The sequence below is a fragment of the Perissodus microlepis genome, chromosome 19 (assembly GCF_051167445.1).
Source record: "Perissodus microlepis isolate ML-2025 ecotype Zambia chromosome 19, ASM5116744v1, whole genome shotgun sequence".
Lineage (NCBI taxonomy): Eukaryota > Metazoa > Chordata > Actinopteri > Cichliformes > Cichlidae > Perissodus > Perissodus microlepis.
Genome location: NC_140479.1, coordinates 1,092,641 through 1,111,552, shown reverse-complemented (window position 1 = coordinate 1,111,552; position 18,912 = coordinate 1,092,641). Strand labels below are relative to the sequence as shown.

At 44.6% G+C, this 18,912-nt stretch overlaps 1 protein-coding gene across 1 annotated transcript in view; it reads left to right on the top strand.

The window, feature by feature from the left end:
- rragd (ras-related GTP binding D) overlaps nt 1–18,912 on the top strand; it is a 58,508-nt gene that overhangs the window by 32,465 nt on the left and 7,131 nt on the right. Inside the window, exons 5-6 of the mRNA XM_084915448.1 lie at nt 4,003–4,145; nt 15,578–15,726. Of these exons, the coding sequence (XP_084771574.1) occupies nt 4,003–4,145; nt 15,578–15,726 (292 nt within the window). The remainder of the gene's footprint in view (nt 1–4,002; nt 4,146–15,577; nt 15,727–18,912) is intronic.

The window sequence follows — 18,912 nt, the reverse complement described above, 5'->3', positions numbered from 1 at the left end:
CTGCTCTTTGTGATAAATTCTTAAAGTATTTCTCTGATAAAATCTCAGCTCTAAGGGCTTCTCATCCATCTCATCCATCATCAGTTTTAGACCCAGTTCCAGCCTCTGAATGCTTGACTGTCTTTCAACAGTTTGAGCCAGTGTCTTATTCTGCTTTAAAAGATATAATTGATCATCTCAAAATCTCTGGTTCCCCGCATGATATTTTTCCTTCTCGTTTCTTTAAGGAAGCTTTACATATTATTGGTCCTTGTATCTTATCTCTGCTGAATGCATCATTGTTATCAGGTTGTGTACCGTCTGTCTTTAAGCATGCTGTTGTGCAACCTATTATGAAAAAGAAAAATCTTGACCCTAATGGTCTCACTAACTACAGGCCGATCTCCAAACTCCCTTTTATTTCCAAAATATTGGAAAAGGTAGTTCTAAAACAACTACAGGCCTTTTTAGATGCAAATGGTATTAATGAAAAGTTTCAGTCTGGTTTGAAACCTCGCCCCAGCACAGAGACGGCCTTACTTAGAGTTTTTAATGATCTTCTTTTAACTGTTGAATCTAGCTATTCTGTGGTTTTAGTTTTACTTGACTTGTCTGCTGCTTTTGACACGGTTAACCACAACATTCTTCTATCAAGATTGGAACATGTTGTTGGTCTCAAAGGTACAGTTTTAACTTGGTTTAAATCCTACCTCTCAGAGAGGTCGTTCTCTGTTGCTATGGGGCAACACTCCTTGGCTTCTGCCCCTATTTACTGTGGTGTGCCTCAGGGGTCCGTGCTCGGTCCTGCTCTTTTCTCTTTGTACATGTTGCCGTTGGGATTAATTTTTAGAAAATACAACATCTCCTTTCACTGTTATGCTGATGATATCCAGATTTATTCACCTCTGAAATCCAATGTGTCTGCTTCTTTGCAACCTCTGTTCAACTGTTTGCATGAAGTTAAAATTTGGTTATCACATAATTTTCTTACATTGAACGAGAATGAGACCGAAATCATAGTCTTTGGTAGTCACACTCCGCTAGACCAGTTAGCTGATGCCCTAGGCCCTCTCGCTAGCCATCTCTCGCTCACTGTAAGGAACCTCTGAGTGTTCCTGGATGGCTCTTTTAAACTTGAGAAACAGGTCTCCACTGCGGTAAAAAACAGCTTTTGCCAGTTGCATCACATATCTAAAGCAAAGCCATTTCTTCCTTTAAAGGACCTTGAAAAGCTTATCCACGCATTTATCACATCCAGATTGGACTACTGTAACTCCCTCTACTCGGGCCTCCAACACTCTTCTCTTTGCCAGCTTCAGTTAATTCAAAATGCAGCTGCACGTCTTTTAGCAGGTACGAGAATCTATGAACGCATAACTCCAATTTTAGCCAAACTACACTGGCTCCCTGTTAAATATCGCATAGATTTTAAAATTCTTTTGTTCACTTTTAAAATTCTGAATAATTTAGCGCCCAGCTATCTCTCTGAACTACTCCACTTATACAATCCCAACAGAGCACTTAGATCGTCCAATCACATGCTCCTAGCACAACCTAGGTCTCGAATGAAGTCGAGAGGTGACCGGGCCTTTGCATCCGTGGCACCTAGACTCTGGAATAACCTCCCTGTTCATATTCGTACTGCCGAGTCTATCCAGTCTTTTAAATCACGTCTTAAAACTTATCTTTTTACTTTGGCCTTTGATTCTAACTAGTTGGCTGTTCTAGCTTGTTGAGTTGTCACCTGTTGTTTGTTGTCCTGTTTTATTGTTTGTTTTAATTGTCTCATGTTTTTACTGACTGTGAAACACTATGGTCAACACTGTTGTTTTAATATGTGCTATATAAATACATTTTGATTTGATTTGATTTGATCATCTATCGTCCACCTGGGCCTTACACAGAGTTTCTGTCTGATTTCTCAGACTTTTTATCTGATTTAGTGCTCAGCTCAGATAAAATCATTATTGTGGCTGATTTTAACATCATCTTATTAATATATTTGACTCTTCACTACGTACGACTCTGGATACTGTAGCTCCTGTGAAAACTAACGCCTGAAATCAAGAAGTACTTGACTCCTGGTATAACTCTCAAACATGCACCTAAAAGCAGATAACTCGTAAGCTGGAGAGGAAATGGTGTATCACACTTTTAGAAAATCCATCATTTAGCCTAGAGAAATAGTTTGGAGAAAAGTGGGCCAAAAATTACCCAGTAAGGCTGTTTTCTTGCAATGTCATTGTAATGAAAAGTTATTATTTAGTTTTAGTCAGAACCAGGCAGTGGAGCAATGCTCATCACCTGTCTCTAGCCCACATCCTTCAAAGAGTAGCCCTCCTCGCAGCTATTTATTCCCATGACAGTTACAATACACATCACAGCACAACACAAGCACCTCCCACTGTAAAACCCCCCAATGGTTCTAAAACAAGGCACTATGTGTATGTATGTGTGTGCACCTGTATGCATGTGCAGGAACGCGTGTGTGTGAGTGTGTGTGTGTGTGTGTGTGTGAGAGAGACCTCCTGCTCACCAAAAGGATCATAAAAGCAGGAAGCTTACAACAGAAGAAAGAGATCTTCCAGAGAGAATGTATCTGCAATAAAACCTCCCCCAGCACAGAGTGGCTGGAGAGGTGGTCAGGATCAAAGGAATGGCTTTGATCCTATAGTTTGAACCAAGACTTTACAAATTTAAGAAACACAATGACAATATTCAACAATTTGACTTAACATTATGCCATTTCAATTTTTATGGTATCAGATCCCTAACCCTTTTATACATTTTAGAGAACTGTAGTTTTTGCATTACTACCCCAAACTTCGTAAGTGAGCCAAAAATGGATCGCATTAATGTCCTATGGAATTTCATGAGAACTTTTTCTCCTTATCAACTGTGACTGTCAGGAATATATATTTTGTGGGCAACAGTGTCACCTCTTCAGAAGACTATTTTATACAGTAGGAATTAGCAGACAGCATACATTTGGCACTGAGACAGCGATTCATAATACGTGCCTGAAGCCTCAAGTGTGGCCTGAAGACCTTCTGCATTTCTGATGCCCACATGAACTATGCAATATTCATAACAGTTCACACAGGGAGACAAACAACGGAAGACGTTCAATATAATCTGGGGAAAGAATCTGTCCAGTTGTGCAGTAGATTCAGAACGACAAGATGCAGCATCACCACAGATAACTTTCCTCCAGTATGCCCATTGAGCAATGTCTGCTGGAGATACAAATGTGGAGCCTCTACAATAGGACAAGGCAGACATCATTCCTCTGATGAAGGCTTCTGAGTCCATAGAGGTTCCTAGGAAAGAGTTTGGGTTGACAGCAAGAAACACTAGGTTTCCATACAGTGAAGGGACAAGGTAAAAATATGATAAATAAAATCTAATACAAATGATTATTCTTAACAAAGTGTAACCTAGCAGGCTAACCTTCAAGCTCCCAGGTCCTGTACAGTATCTTAGCTGTTCCTAGGACTGCACTCTTCTTCTGAGTCCTTGGAACTTCTCCACCCTTCTTCCTGATGTTCCTGTCATTCAATATAAATCGCCTTGAGGCGACTGTTGTTGTGATTTGGCGCTGTATAAATAAAATTGAATTGAATTCGGTATCGCTACGTCTGTCACTATGGGGGGGAATGATGAATGATGAATGCGCAATGTTTCGCCAACTGCTGCCCCTGTAAAAGACAAAAAAACCATAGATACATAAATCACCAATCTTCCTATAGACTGTGTGAGAAAGAGAGGGAGAGAGAGGGAGAATGCCGCCCTCTTTGTCACAAATGCACTTGATAATGATGGTGGGAAAAGTATTCTGGTGTTAATAAGAACTCAGCAGTGCAGTTTTCTTTTTCCTTTGCTTTTTTTTTGGGACAGCCTTTTAGTACTTTAATTGTTAAAGCAACTATTCTGGCTGCATAGAATGGTCATAAATAGAATGGTATTTATATAGAAAAAATCCATAACTACTTTTCTCTTTTGTTTCTCTGCCTCTGATTTCAGAACTCGGGTATTGAAAAGGCCTTCTTGTTTGATGTAGGCAGCAAGATTTACATCGCTACAGACAGCAGTCCAGTAGATATGCAGACGTATGAACTGTGTTGTGATATGATTGACGTGGTCATTGACATCTCCTGTATTTATGGGTAAGTCAGTAGACTTTCTCTTAATGCCACAAGCTCAATGTTCACATTCTCTCCTGTAATCTCTCTCTCTCTCTCTCTCTCATCAGAAACTGATGAGAAAGAATTGGAGTTCTGAAATTAGGTTGTCAGAGTAAAATTCCAGCTCTTCTCAAAGTTAGAATTGGAAAGTATCTATTTGTCTCGTGAACAGAGGGAATTGACACACTGGATAAAACAATATTACAGATCTCATTGTGATGTAAAACCCAAAGGATGGTAGGTACTCCTGATTCCCTCATAGATCAGAAAGGACATGCTTTGTATTTAATTATCAACCCAGCTTGAACCTATGTCCTAATCTAAATTTGTATAATTAGAGGTCAGGTTTCGGCTAAAATCAGACCGAACAGTAGTTGATACATTTCTGATGGACTGGCAGTGGAAGAGAGAGGAGAAGAAGCGCTACTGACCTGCTTATAATGTATTATTGTATATAGAGATTAAAAGAAACAAAATTCATCCTTAAACAGTTAAACAAAAATCCATAAAAAAAATTGTGTGTTTAAATAAAACCTGTCCTTTGTGACAATCAAAATTGTGATCTGAAATCACCTCAGTACCAAAGACATTTAGTTTTTCCAAGAACAGCTATATAAAATCTCTACTTGAATCTCTACAAGAATCTCTACCTCTTCTTGTTCGTGTCAATCTTTTGGCTGTTTATATATTTCTATTTCTATTTGTGTTATTTCAGTTATTACGTTATATGTGGTATAGTATGACAATGTCTAAGGCAGGAAAAAAGGAAAGAGGAAGGGAGGGAAATATAATATTGTGGCGAGCTCAGACAAGGAGGAGACAGAGGTATTGTTTGGTCTTGCTTCCCGCGAGCTAGCCAGGTAGCACAGCCGTTTATTAGCATTCACGGACGAACACACACCACGCTAACACATCCGCTCGGCGCACCTCTAGCGTAACAACAACAACAACACAAAATGGCGCTCTCCCTACCCAGAAACACACAGTCGCAGAGAGACAGCGTCACCTGTAACCATGGCAACATAACAACAGAACATAGCTGTCAAAACAAAACCCTAAACAGCCCTGACCCGCTACATAGCCCCCACGTAAGGGGACAGTCGTCCCCGACAACCCCATTACCCAACACAAAGTCCTGCAAATGTCCAGGTGTCTTCTTTCGGCGCACTGGCCGATCTCGACCGGCGGGGGAAGAGTCACTTGGATCAGAACATGGGGTGCCACCAGCATCCCCTGCCCCGGCAGCTGCTGGAGCGAGCGGTCGGTACGGTGAGAGTCTGTCCTGGTGCAACACACCGTGCGCCCCGGGCCCGGCATGCGGACCCGGTACACCACTTCTGTTAGCTGCTCCACGACCTCCCCCGGCCCTTGCCAGTGGCTGCAGAGCTTGGGGGACACTCCTGTCTTGCGAACCGGGCAGTACACCCAAACCTTGTCGCCAGGCACGAAAGCTCCCCCTCGGCACCTGGTGTCGCAGGCTCCTTTCAGTCGAACTCCGGAGCTGGCCTTAGCCTGGCGGGCATAGTCGTGAACCACCCGTGGCCGCTCCCTCCGCCTCCTGTAGCAGTCCATGGCTGCCGGTTCCCTGACTCGGTGACGGGGAAAGGCCCTAGGACGTCCACTCCCACTCTCCATCGGGGCCCCCACCAGATACTGCTGCAGGGGGGCAGTGGGGCGTTGAGTGGGGCCCTTCCGTGCCGTGCAGGTGTCACAGCAGTGCACGTGAAGTTCCACATCCCGTCGAGAACCAGGCCAGTAGAACCATCCCCTGAGACGGCGGAGAGTTTTGGCATTCCCATAGTGGCCGCCCCCCCCCCGAGCCATGGACAAGCTTGAGCACCTGCGACCGCAGCGACCGAGGCACCAACAGCTGCAGGAGATCGCTGCCCTGACCGGGGGCCCGCAATCTCCGGTATAGGATGCCGTTGTGGGTCTCGAGATTGTTGTACTGGGAGTAGTAGGCCTTCACCTCGAGCCCCTGTCCTGACACCCCTGTCCAGCCTGGGCGTCGTGCCGCCTCCAGCCAGGCCCCCACCTGAACCAACGTCACATCAGCCTCCTGCTCCCACTTCAGCTGCTGCATGGTCAACGGGAGCCATCCCCCTCCGCTAGCTGGGCCTGAGCAGTAGCCACACTCAGTGCCTCCTGGGCCCGCTCCTCCTGTCATTTCGAGAGGGGCAGCCGGTGTGGGCGCAGACGGATGGGCTGAGCAGAGCCGGTGTCAATGGTGCGCTGAACCAGCCGCGTCTGCCTGCAGTCTTTGTCACTAGTGGCAACAATGTCCACATTCTCGTCCAGGAGGCACCTCAACCGCTGCCGCTGGTCATCAACAGCTTGGGTTGTCTTGGTCGAGGGAGGTTTGTCTTGCCTAGAGGCTGGGCCTGAGGCGAGTAGAGATGGTCCAGAGCCACCGGCATCCGAAGTCTGTTGAGCGGCACCTGCCCGGCTTGTCTGTCTCTGGTCCCCTCCGTTCCCTGCTTTTGACCGCACTGGAGGGCCAGAGTCTCTGTACCAAGAGTGATAGCCAGCTTCGCGGTGTTAACGCAGGCCCCCAGCGGGTCAGCAGATCAAGGCCGATGATGCACTGGTCTTGGATGTCAGCAAGCCAGAAGTCGTGCACCAGCTCCAGATCCTTCACTCGGATCCGCAACGGTTTCTTCCCCCGCATGTCAGTTCTCTCCCCCGTCACCGTCATCAGCTGGGTGTCGGTGGGCGACCAACCCATCACAAGCAGCCCAGACATTCCAGGGTGCACACCAGGTCGTATTAGGGAAATGGTAGACCCTGTGTCCACCAGGGCCCGGCAGGGCTGGTCCTCAACACAGCAGCTCAGGTAGAGTCCCTTGAGGTGCTCGACTAGGCCCACCACCGTGCATCGTTCTTGGAGGGGGGGGCAGGAAGCTGGAGCGGTGGTCCCCTCACTACACCCTCTCGTTTCCCTGAGGCCACATAGTTCTGGTCTTTGGTGCGGGCGCCAGGCAGTTGTGCGCCACGTGACCAGGCTCATTGCACCGGTAGCAGCGGTCGGTCAGTCGACGGGGACGCCTCCAGGGCAGAGGGCTGCAACTGGCATATCTCTGCGACCTCCCCCTCCCTGTCGCAGTCTGCGGTTCTGATTTGGGTGTAGTTTGGGGGGGTCACCTGCTGGTTAGGTCGCGAGGCGAGCACCAGCTCTGCCCTTTCAGCCTCAAGGAGCGCCTCACGGAGAGTCCGAGGCATGGCCAGGAGGACGTGTTGGTGTAGTCGCTCTGGAAAAAGTCCTCGCAGAAAAGCATGCAGGCTAAGCTCCTCACGGGCTGCTGCTGGGAACTCCGGGTAGCCACGACGAGCATACAGCAACACATCCGATGCAAAGGTGCCCAGCCTCTCCCCCGGCCGACGGCTCCGCTTGGTCAGCTGCTCCCTGCTTCATGGGAGGCAGCCCATGAAGCATTGTCCTAGCGTCTGCGGTGTGCTTGCGCCGTCGGGACCCGTCGGGGGACTTACATGGCCACTCGCTTCCTCTCTCTTCAATCGTCAGCTTCCCAGGCAGCGAATGCTCTCCTCGACGGCTTGCTCCAGCCTCCGAATGTCTCCCTCCCTTACAGCAAGGGTGAGCTATCCCACTTCTGACACCAATGTGGCAAGCTCAGACAAGGAGGAGACAGAGGAGCACAGCCGTTTATTAGCATTCACGGACGAACACACACCACGCTAACACACCCGCTCAGCGCAACAACAACAACAACACAAAATGGCGCTCTCCCCACCCAGAAACACACAGTCGCAGAGAGAGAGCGTCACCTGTAACCATGGCAACATAACAACAGAACATAGCTGTCAAAACAAAACCCCAAACAGCCCTGACCCGCTACAATGTGATATATAAGGATAAAGTACAAATAGAAATGCATGTATCGCCAACTGCTGCACCTGTTAGTAAAAACAAACATACAGCACCTGGAACACAAAACTTTGAATATGCACAGATACATAAGTCAACAAAATCGTGTAGTGTAAGTGTGAATGTGAGAGAGACAGAGAGAGTGTGGGTCTCACAAAAGTACTTGATTGTGAGGCTGGGAAGCTGGAATAACCACCCCCCCAGAAAGCTTACTGTCACCCACCACGAACCACACATGCACACACATTGTGTGGTGATATGTTGTGAACTGTAATGACCTAAATAAAAAGGAGGGTTGGGGGGAGGGTCGCCGCACAGTATAGCCAGCAAATCCACATGGATGGCCTTACACACTGTGACCAACAAATTGTCTTTAAAAACAATCCACTGGTTTGTTCTTCAGAGGAGGATTTTTAGTTTACAAGTGACAAAGTAATTTTGAATGCTTCATTGTCTCATTTGCAAATATTGTATAACAAGACAAATCTGCAAATGTGAACACAATTTTTTTTCTCACTCTTAACTAACTGAAGCTTTTTATTGAACTACCTAATAAACACATTGGTCCTTTCTTTCTGGCCAGACACGTGGCAGCACTTCTGCTGTAGTTTTGTTTGTATTTAACCAAATAAAAAAGCAGAAATAAGTGTACACAGTACTTATTGACTCTCTCACTGAACTAACACGGCCAGTCCCTCAACATGCTTGTGGTTCCTGCTCATATTTCCTTTGTATCACATAATGAGGGTGGGAAGTAAGGAATAACACCCCTCCAGAAGCCACGGGCAGTCGACAGACCATTCATTCAGTCACTCATTCACTCTCACCTACCTACCATACAATGACGCATAAAGACATGCACACACAATATCTGGTATTATGTTGTGAAATGCAGTGCCCTAAATAAAAAAGGGGGGCTGGGGGGGAGGGGAGGTCACCGCGCAGTATAACCAGCAAAGCCACATGAATAGCCTTACACACTGTGACCAACAATTTTTCTTTAAAAATATTCCACTGGTTTGTTCTTCAGAGTAGGATGCTTCATAGTCTCATTTGCCAGCTTCTCACCCGTCACAGGAAATAATTTTCACACTCATGCTAAATCACTGGTTCGCTCCTGTTTTTATCATTTAGTCCTATTGTACCACGCTCAGAATTAGAAATGGTCATCCATGCATTTGTCTCATCTTGTTTATATTATTGTAAGTCTTTGTTCACTTGTTTATGTAAAGCCTCTGTGGATCATCTGCAAGTTGTTCAGAACGCTGCTGCAAAGCTTCTGTCCAACTCTTCTAAATACTCTCACGTTACACCTCTGCTGATCCAGTTGCACTGGCTCCCCATAAAATTCAGAATCCACTTTAAGATTTTGACTTTGCATGGACAAGCACCAACCTATATCAGAGATCTTTTACATCCTTACATCCCCAGCAGGTCCCTGAGGTCATGTGATCAGGGCTTGCTGGTCGTCCATCATACGAGGCTGAAAACGAAAGGCAATAGAGTGTTTGTAAATGTAGCCCCCAGACTCTGGAACTCCCTTCCTTTGAGCCTGAGATCTGTGGACTCAGTGGTTTCATTTAAAAAACAGCTAAAAACTCATCTTTTTAAACTTGCTGTTGGTTGATTTCTGTTTTTATGTTTTAGCTTTTCTGTGAAGTACGTTGTGATTTTTATCACAAATAAAATTGTACTTACTTACTTACATCATGGAATTAATGGGAGAGAAATGACTTCAATCAAAATACACTAATTTATTAACTGAATACAATTAATAGTGTACAACAATCAGACAAAGCCAACCAAATAAATAACCTGGTGCTTGGTGAATGGAAAGAAGGGGAGAGAGCTGAGACAGCCAGTTGCACTGATTAACCCTACCTTCCACTTCGCATTTTCCAATCGATCAGCAAAGGGAATCCCAAACAAACTGTGCTCAGTTTGTCCAGCCTGAAGGAGCAACCGCAGAAATAAACAGGTGATTGGACTCACTGTACCGGTGTTGTTAAGGCACTTTCCTGCCACCCTGATATGCAGAGAAATCCTCCTGCTTGAAGAGTGCCTTCACACCACAGTCAGAATCTAGGTCACTATTTGAGTTTAGGAGTGAAGCTCAACACACACCCTAGCCAAAAGCTCTCTAGCCCTATAGCCCTTCTTTTCTGGTCTCCTTTTCGGGTTAGAGTAAGCTAAACAGAAGAGTGGTACCAAAGGCAGGAGAGACACACCCACTGGGCCAAAACTGCAGCAGGCCCTTGCTCATTAAAATACTTTGCAACAGCTGATAGAATATGAAAAAGAGTGTTCTCAGCCTCAAGTTTGGCCTCTAATGGTGCAGGACAACTACACCATTAGACTCTTGTACTCTGAAAACATTCATCGATTTACAGTGGCGTCAGTGTTTTTAGCATTTAGCAGTCATAGTGGTCTGAAGTCCAGAGCACTGCAATGAGTGTATTATTATAAGGTGGTTAGACACTCCTAGTACACATCAGACATATGACGCAGTAGAAAGAACATGGCAACTGGCTTTTGAGTTACTTCACATCTGCATCGAGCAAAGCACAGCGCAAGTGCGCCAGCAAGGAGTACTCGCTCATGCACGCGGTGAACTTTTTGACACAGTTTATGTGCATATATAGGAACCTCCAGAGCCTTTATAGATAGTTACAAATCTTTCTTTTTTATGAATGAGGTATACATTTTTTTTATAAAACTTTTGAATGCATCACAAACTCTCATAGAGCATACAAAATCAAAGAGATGCATGTTTTGAAATGACCAGGAACAGGAGCATCTAGTATACATAGAGCTGCTGCAAGAAATGATATATAAGCAGAGCGGAGCAGTCAGCCCAACACAAAATTTCTGTCCTTCACTCTAGTTAGCAGTCAGCGCAGCACATGCCACGTACTATGTGAAAGAACAATATTTTAATAATTTCATATCAGTGTTTTTTTTATAATGATATGAAAAAAAAAACCCTAAATCATAATGAACAGAACTAGAAAAAAAGTGAAGTAAAATTTATTTATATACCACTTTTTAAGACAAGAGTCTATTGCAAAGTGCTTTTCAGGGAATTTAAAAATACGTCAGACAAAAACAACATAATACATAAGAACATTACCCAAATACATGTCTAAATAGATTAGTTTTCAGCTGTTTTTTTAAAAGAAGAGTCAATGGTGTGTAAAATGGGAGGTAAACTGTTCCACACTTTTGGCGTTAATGTTTGAAAAGCAGGATCGTACTTTGTTTTCAAACCAGTCTGTGGAATAGCCAGAAGACCACTATCCGTGGATCCAGTTTGGAGAATAAGTTTGAAGAAGCTCAATGATATGAGTGGGGGCCTCTTCTCAAAAAGGCAACATTGCAGACACTGACATTGAGAACCGCTACAAGTACCTGGGAATCATGCAGGCAAATAGGAACCATGAAAAGGCCACTAGAGAAGCCAGAACCACCAAATACCTGAAGAGAGTAAGGCAAGTCCTGAAGAGTCAGCTGAATGGGAAGAACATGATCTGGGCAATGAACACCTAGATAATAAGCTGGCCAAAGGGAGGAGATAGGAGCCACTGACAAGACAAGGAAGCTCCTTACCATACATGCAGGGTTTCAGCCCAAATTAAGCACCCTGAGACTGTATGCTAAGCAAAAGAAAGGGGGCCAAGGCCTAGTGAGTGTTAGAACCACTATCCAGGATGAGGCAACAAACATCCATCAGTACATCAGGAAGATGGCCACAACAGACACATGCTAGCAGAAACCAGAGAAAGAAGAGAAGCAAGAGGAGGAACCATCATGGAAGGACAGGCCCCTACTCCATATGGTATGGCATAGAAGTGGCTGCCATCCAGAAGTCCTACCAGTGGCTGGACAAAGCTGGACGGAAAGACAGCACAGAGGCGCTAATCATGGCAGCACAAGAACAAGCTCTGAGCACAAGATCCATAGAGGCTGGGGTCTATCACACCAGGCAAGACCCCAGGTGCAGGCTGTGTAAAGATGCCCCTGAGACAATCCAGCACATAACAGCAGGGTGCAAGATGCTAGCAGGCAGGGCATACATGGAACGCCATAACCAAGTGGCCGGTATAGTGTACAGGAACATCTGTGCCGAATATGGCCTGGAAGTGCCGAGGTCAAAATGGGAGACGCCCCCAAGGGTGATGGAGAATGACTGAGCTAAGATCCTGTGGGACTTCCAGATACAGACGGACAAAATGGTGGTGGCTAACCAACCAGACATAGTGGTGTTAGACAAACAGAAGAAGACGGCCGTAGTGATCGATGTAGCGGTTCCCAATGACAGCAACATCAGGAAGAAGGAACACGAGAAGCTGGACAAATACCAAGGGCTCAGAGAAGAGCTCGAGAGGATGTGGAGGGTGAAGGTAACGGTGGTCCCCGTGGTAATCGGAGCACTAGGTGCAGTGACTCCCAAGCTAGGCGAGTGGCTCCAGCAGATCCCAGGAACAACATCGGAGATCTCTGTCCAGAAGAGCGCAGTCCTAGGAACAGCTAAGATACTGCACAGGACCCTCAAACTCCCAGGCCTCTGGTAGAGGACCCGAGCTTGAAGGATTGACCGCCCGCAGGGGCGAGCTGGGTGTTCATAGATCATAGAAGATCATAGAAGCAAGTTCAGAAACAAAATGAAACTAGCTAAAATTTCTGACGCCACAAATTACAGGCCTGTTTCTCTACTACCACAATTCTCAAAAATCCCAGAAAAACTGTTCAATAAACAATTAGATAAATTCTTAGATAAATATTAGTTATTCTCTGGGTGGCTGTAGAGCAGGTCGTCTATTCATCGGAAGGTTGGTGGTTCGATCCCTGGCTCCCCTGCCAAATGCAGGGCAAGATATTAACCCCAAGTTGCTCTCCGATGCATCCATTGGAGTATGAATATGTGTGAATGGTAGTTCGAAAGGACTTCAAAGCATAGAAACAGTGCTCGTTTGAATGGGTGAATGTGGCATGTTCTATAGAGCGCCTCGAGTACTCTGGGAGAGTAGAAAACTGCTATATAAGAATCAGTCCATTTAACACTCAATATGGGTTCAGATCAAACCGCATTAATTGAATAAACTGAGAGATTACAAACACTAGACATCATAAACAGTATGCAGGCAGAGTATTACTACATTTGATCATGAAATAAAACTGGAATGGTATGGGGTCAAGGGGGTTGTACTGCATTGGGTTAAAATTGTTTACAGCTACAGATTGACCTACGGAGAAACACCCCCAAGGGTTCCGAGAGCACGAGAGTGAGGGAGAATGAGAATCCTAGTCAGACAGACCAAATGCTAATAGATCATGGCAATGGAAACACAATAATGATTATGAGATCCATTTGCAACAAAATCTGTAAGAACCTGTATAGCCCCAAAATCCACCAGGTCAAGATGAAATATGTGCAGATGGTGCAAGTGTCACAGAATTCAGGCCCTTGTTCTGGTGACATGCTGGAGGAGCCAGGCAGGGAGACACCTCAGAGTGCCCAGAACCTCCAGGCGACACATGACCAGTCATCAGAACATAGGTCAAGTGGCCCCAAGCTTGTAAGAAGGAGGAGTGGCCACTGTTCGACAATGATGTCGATGCCATCTTGGAAGCAACAGCCAAGGGAGAAGCTGACTACCACCTCCAGACAATGAGGCTACCATCATCATCAGCCAAGCAGCTGAGCAGTTTGAGTGCTGGAGAGTGTAGCAAAACCTTACACGAAGAACAACCGAGCAAAAACAATTCACATGCTCAGAAAGGACCCCTCGTAGAGTTGCGTGGCATCCTGTGGAAGAAGCTGCTAACATTGAGAAGGACTGAGGAGCATAAGAGGCAGAGGAAGGAGAGGGCCAGAAAGCTAGCTGTCTTTCTGGAAAATCTATTTGGATTTATGAAACCGCTGCTGGGACAGAAGCACAATGGCCAGCTCACTTGCTCCAAAACAGAGTTGACCATCATCTAATAAGCAACTATGGAGATAAATTCGGGGAGCCTTAATAGATCCTCCTGGACCAACACAGGACTTTGACGAGAAGGAGCCCGGAGGGAAGGAGGTCCAGGAGGTGGTCAAGACGGCGAGAGGAACCCCCCCAGGGCTGACTGGAGTACTGTATAAGGTGTATAACAACTGCCCTAGGTTACTCCACAGACTCTGGAGGGTCCTCAAAGTGATCTGGAGGAGGGGCAAGGTAGCTTACCAGTGGAGGTTTGCAGAAGGGGTGTGGATTCCAGAGGAGGAAGAGTCCAAAAATATCGATCAATTCAGAATTATTTCCCTTCTTAGTGTTGAAGCTGAGATTTTCTTCACCATTGTTGCCAGGCATCTAACAGACTACCTCCTGAGGCACAACTACCTTGACACTTCAGGCCAGAAGCAGGGAATCCCAAAAGTGTCAGGATATCTGGAGGCACACAGGCTTAGTTAGGCAGCTAATCAGGGAAGCCTGAGATCAGCATCATGTCTGATCTCAGAAGCCAAAAAGCAGGTCATCCTAATAGAAGTGACTGTTGGAAGCATCACATGGAGGAGCCTAATGAGAGAAAAAGGATATCCAGGGCTAGTAGAAAAGTGTAGAAGGGATGGGTGGCAAGTGAGGTGTGAACACAGAGGTGGGTGCAGAGGATTCATTGTCCAGTCCTGCTTCAGGACCTTCAGCAAGTTGGGCATCACAGGCGCAAGAAAGCACAAGGTTATCAAGCTGGTCACTGAAGTCGCAGAGGTTGTGTCAAGATGGTTGTGGATCCAGTGGGGAGAGCGATGTGTGGCTCTTGATCACCCCCACCTGGGTGAGGGTATATAACGTTGAAAGACTCAAAACACCTGATGACTCCAGGAAAAACCACTGAAGACTTGCATGATGCATGTTAAAAGTGTAAAGTTGAGAGAATAATCCTTACCATGCTTGGACATTGCTTCCTCAGGTTTATGTACTGGGTCCGGAGCTATTCGTTTTTATATAAATGTATAAATGACATTTGTAAAGATATCTGATATATTAAAATTAGTATTATTTGCTGATGACAGTACATTTTAAATCATGTTATTTTTTTAAATTCTCAAACTCACAACTGCAGATTGAAATAGATGGTGTGGAAATTGAAAGCCCATGAACATAACTTTTTTGGTGTGATAATATGTGTGTGTGTGTGTGTGTGTGGGGGGGGGTGTAAGGATTGTACTTCTGAATTTGGATGAAAAGTGAAAGTTCAGGCTTCTTCCTCAGTGCTTTTGCAAACTTAGATTACCTGCAGAGAGTCTATACATCCATCCATCTATCCATTTCAGGGTGCTACGTCTTTTCTCTCCAACTTTCTTGCTACATTTTGAAGTCCTCTGGGTAAAAGCAGGATTTACCTAGGCAGTTGGCAGTTTCTTTAACCTGTTGAAAACAAGAAGCTATAATATAATGCTCCCTCAGCAAAAGCCTACACTGTGTCTCAGGATTATGTAAAATTTAATATTATCTTTGAAGTTCATCTGAGCTATTTTTTTCTGTCTTCTTTCCTTCAGTATGCCAAACACTGAAGCTGGTTTACCCCATGACAAAGACTCTATGGCCATCATTCACCTGAACAACACCACAGTCATATACCTGAAAGAGGTCACCAAGTTTCTTGCCATGGTCTGCTTCCTCCGCAAGGAAAGCTTTGCTAGGAAAGGTCAGTTCATTAATATTCACTACCTTTATAAGCATGTCAGGAAGTAGCCCTATTGCGAAATTCATTATCATGCTTTCTTTTCTTAAGTTAAAGATGGATTGATCCCCTGCAAGTAGGAAATTAACAAGCAGCACATTCTTATCCTCAGCTCAACACACACCTATATGAATTGGTCAGGAACCCTTCTAGTCATACTTTAAAGCCCACATAATCCAGGTGTTACCTATCTAGGACCATTTTTATAGTGCAGGTTAGTGCTAAATACAATGAGTCTAGAACAGGGGTAGGCAACTCCTGGCCTCGAGTGCCGGTGTCCTGCAGGTTTTAGATGTGTCCTTGATCCAACACAGCAGATTCAAATGGCCAAATTACCTCCCCAACAGTTCTCCAGAAGCCTGGTAATGGACTAATCATTTGATTCAGGAGTGTTGACAAAGGGCAATATCTAAAACCTGCAGGACACTGGCAATTGAGACCTGGAGTTGCCTACCCCTGGTCTGGAGTATTAAAACAGGAAAAATTATTTTCTGTAGGTAGGTGGGGTTGAGTTACAATGCAATTTCACCCAGAAAACAAGGATTAGCATCCCATGTAGGAGTTCCATTTTAGACTTTTGTTTGACTTTTCTTTCTTTTTTCAAGGACTATTTCAGTCCGGTTTAAGCACCAAAGCTACTTGGTTATTTACAGGAAATGCTTTGGATTACAACATACTCTTTCACTTTAGAATGCAAACTTTTCCCTTGTGCAAAAAAAGTCTTACCACAGTGAAGATACCAGGAGTAAACATCTAGCAGCAGGTTCATTAAATCTTTGTGCTAATTCAGTGTTGAAGGACATCTATTAAAGCCTAACAGACAACCCTAAACATACACAAAAACAGTGTGAAAGGGGGACACAGATGACGGGACAGCTGACAGCCCTCACTGAAAGCTGAAAACAGAAAAGAGATGGCAGATCATGTCAAAATGAACAGTTATATTTTTGCACAGAACATGTTTAGTTCTTCAGTCTAGTTGAGGAACCACTTCAAAGTGTGATAAATTTTGTTGTGTTCATATTGAAATGCCTGTAAAGTTGCTTTGTTTTTATGTGATTAAGTATCCAAAGTTCTTCATCAAGTGCAACACTGGTAAAGATTAATACAGAATTCAGGCATACACTACAAAGATGACTGCAGTGCAGTGAAAAATTAATTTCAGATGATCAAATTTTAATATTAGCGCCTGGATAAAAACAAAACGTAGTTTTTAAATTGTGATTTATTTAATTAAAGTAAAACATGATCTAAACCTAACTGGCCCTATGTGAAAAGTAATTGCCCTCTGTTTTATAAAGGACTCAAGGCGCACAGCTTTTTTTTGTTTTTTTTTTTTTTTAATTTACAGTGCAGTCTGCATTTTCTTTATCTGTGCAGCTTACCAGCTGTCTTGTTCTCGTGTAGCACACTGCTCTCCCGTCACGTCCTGGCATCCTACTGAGATAGGGCAGGCACGACCAGTCGAAGGAGAACAGCTGTGTTGGTCAGCCTCCCCTGACACCACACGCTGAACCCACTGCTCCACCCCTCTCCTGCCATTCTCATTGGCTCTGCTTTGAGAGGCACCACCATCGCTAAGCAGCATATCAAAGCAATTACATTCATGCAAATTAATTGCATTATGTGTGGTCAAATGTTTGTTGGAGGCAATGATACATTTGACACTAAAGCCCCAAGGCTTGTGTTCAGTAAAGTGGGCGTGTCCAAATGAAGCGTAATATGTAATATTGATATTACGTAATTACTCCCAGGAGAATGTGATTTGTAATTTATCTCGTGTCACAGCCTGGCTCATGGGTTATGACAAAAAATGGGGAAGGACACAAAGGAACAATTTACAAATATTTATTTTTAAGAAAAATAACAAAAAACTAATAACTGGTAATCTACGGAGCCCCGCAGGGGACATGGGAGAAAAAAGAATTAAGACGGACTTTTGCGAGATCTCGCTAAACAAACTCGGGATCTCGCAAAACAAACTCGGGATCTCGCAAAACAAACTCGGGATCTCGCAAAACAAACTCGGGATCTCGCAAAAGTTTTTGCAAGATCTCGCAAAAGTCCGTCTTAATTTTTTTTCTCCCATGTCCCCTGCGGGGCTCCGTAGTAATCTGATATACAAAGTCAGTAAAATTGCTCACGTCATTGTGAATGGATAACAATGTTGAATAAATGCTGAGTGTTAAGTTAGGCAAAGTAAACCATACCAAATGCAAACAAATCTGACCCTGAAGGGTAAGTATGGCAAAGATTGGGAAGAGAGAAATCCATTCCCCTGCTCAACAACACCCAGGCCTCTATGTAAGGGTGAAGGTCCAACTCAGGTGTCCTCAATCAGTTTGCCCACTGCACTCCAGCTAATGGAATCTTGCAACAGCTCAAACAAGTACCCAGCAGAGCCGTCACACCCCCACCCATAAAAACAGTCTAGAATAAGGTGTTCTAAAGGTTCAGTTAATGCTGATTGGTTTTCCTGCCAACTGGCACACATGACAACTTCTAATGTGAGCCACATCATCTCTTGTGACATGAGGCCAAAAAAAATATTTTAAAAGCTTCAAGTAGGTTTTTCTTACCCCCCTCACCCCAACCGGTCGCAGCTTATGGCCCCGCCCCTCCCTGAGCCTGGTTCTGAGGGAGGTTTCTTCCTGTTAAAAGGGAGTTTTAGTGCTTCCTCATAAGGGGTCATATGATTGTTGGGTTTTTCTCTGTATGTATCATTGTAGGGTCTACTTTACAATATAAAGCGCTTTGGAGTGACTGTTGTCGTGATTTGGCGCTGTATGAATAAAATTGAATTCAATTCAGTTCTTACCCCAAAATGTCCACTTTCATCATGTGCCAGTCTGAGAATCTTTTGACAACTGGCTGGTACTACCAGCTTCAAAATGGCATCTCTAACAACGTCGTCAGCCAGAGTGATTCACTTTTGAAACAACAGACCATTATGCAATATATAAACCACACGCTGGGCTGTTTACTTCAGTTTCAGGCAACACTCGATTGAATAAATCTTTCAAACTCTATTGTTGCATGAGCAACAGAATGATTTTGTGAAACTGTTAAAGGAAACTCATTTAAAGACGGAAACTTCAACTCAGAGTCACACTTCTCGAGGGTATGTCACCATCAGTCATTGCCATAGCA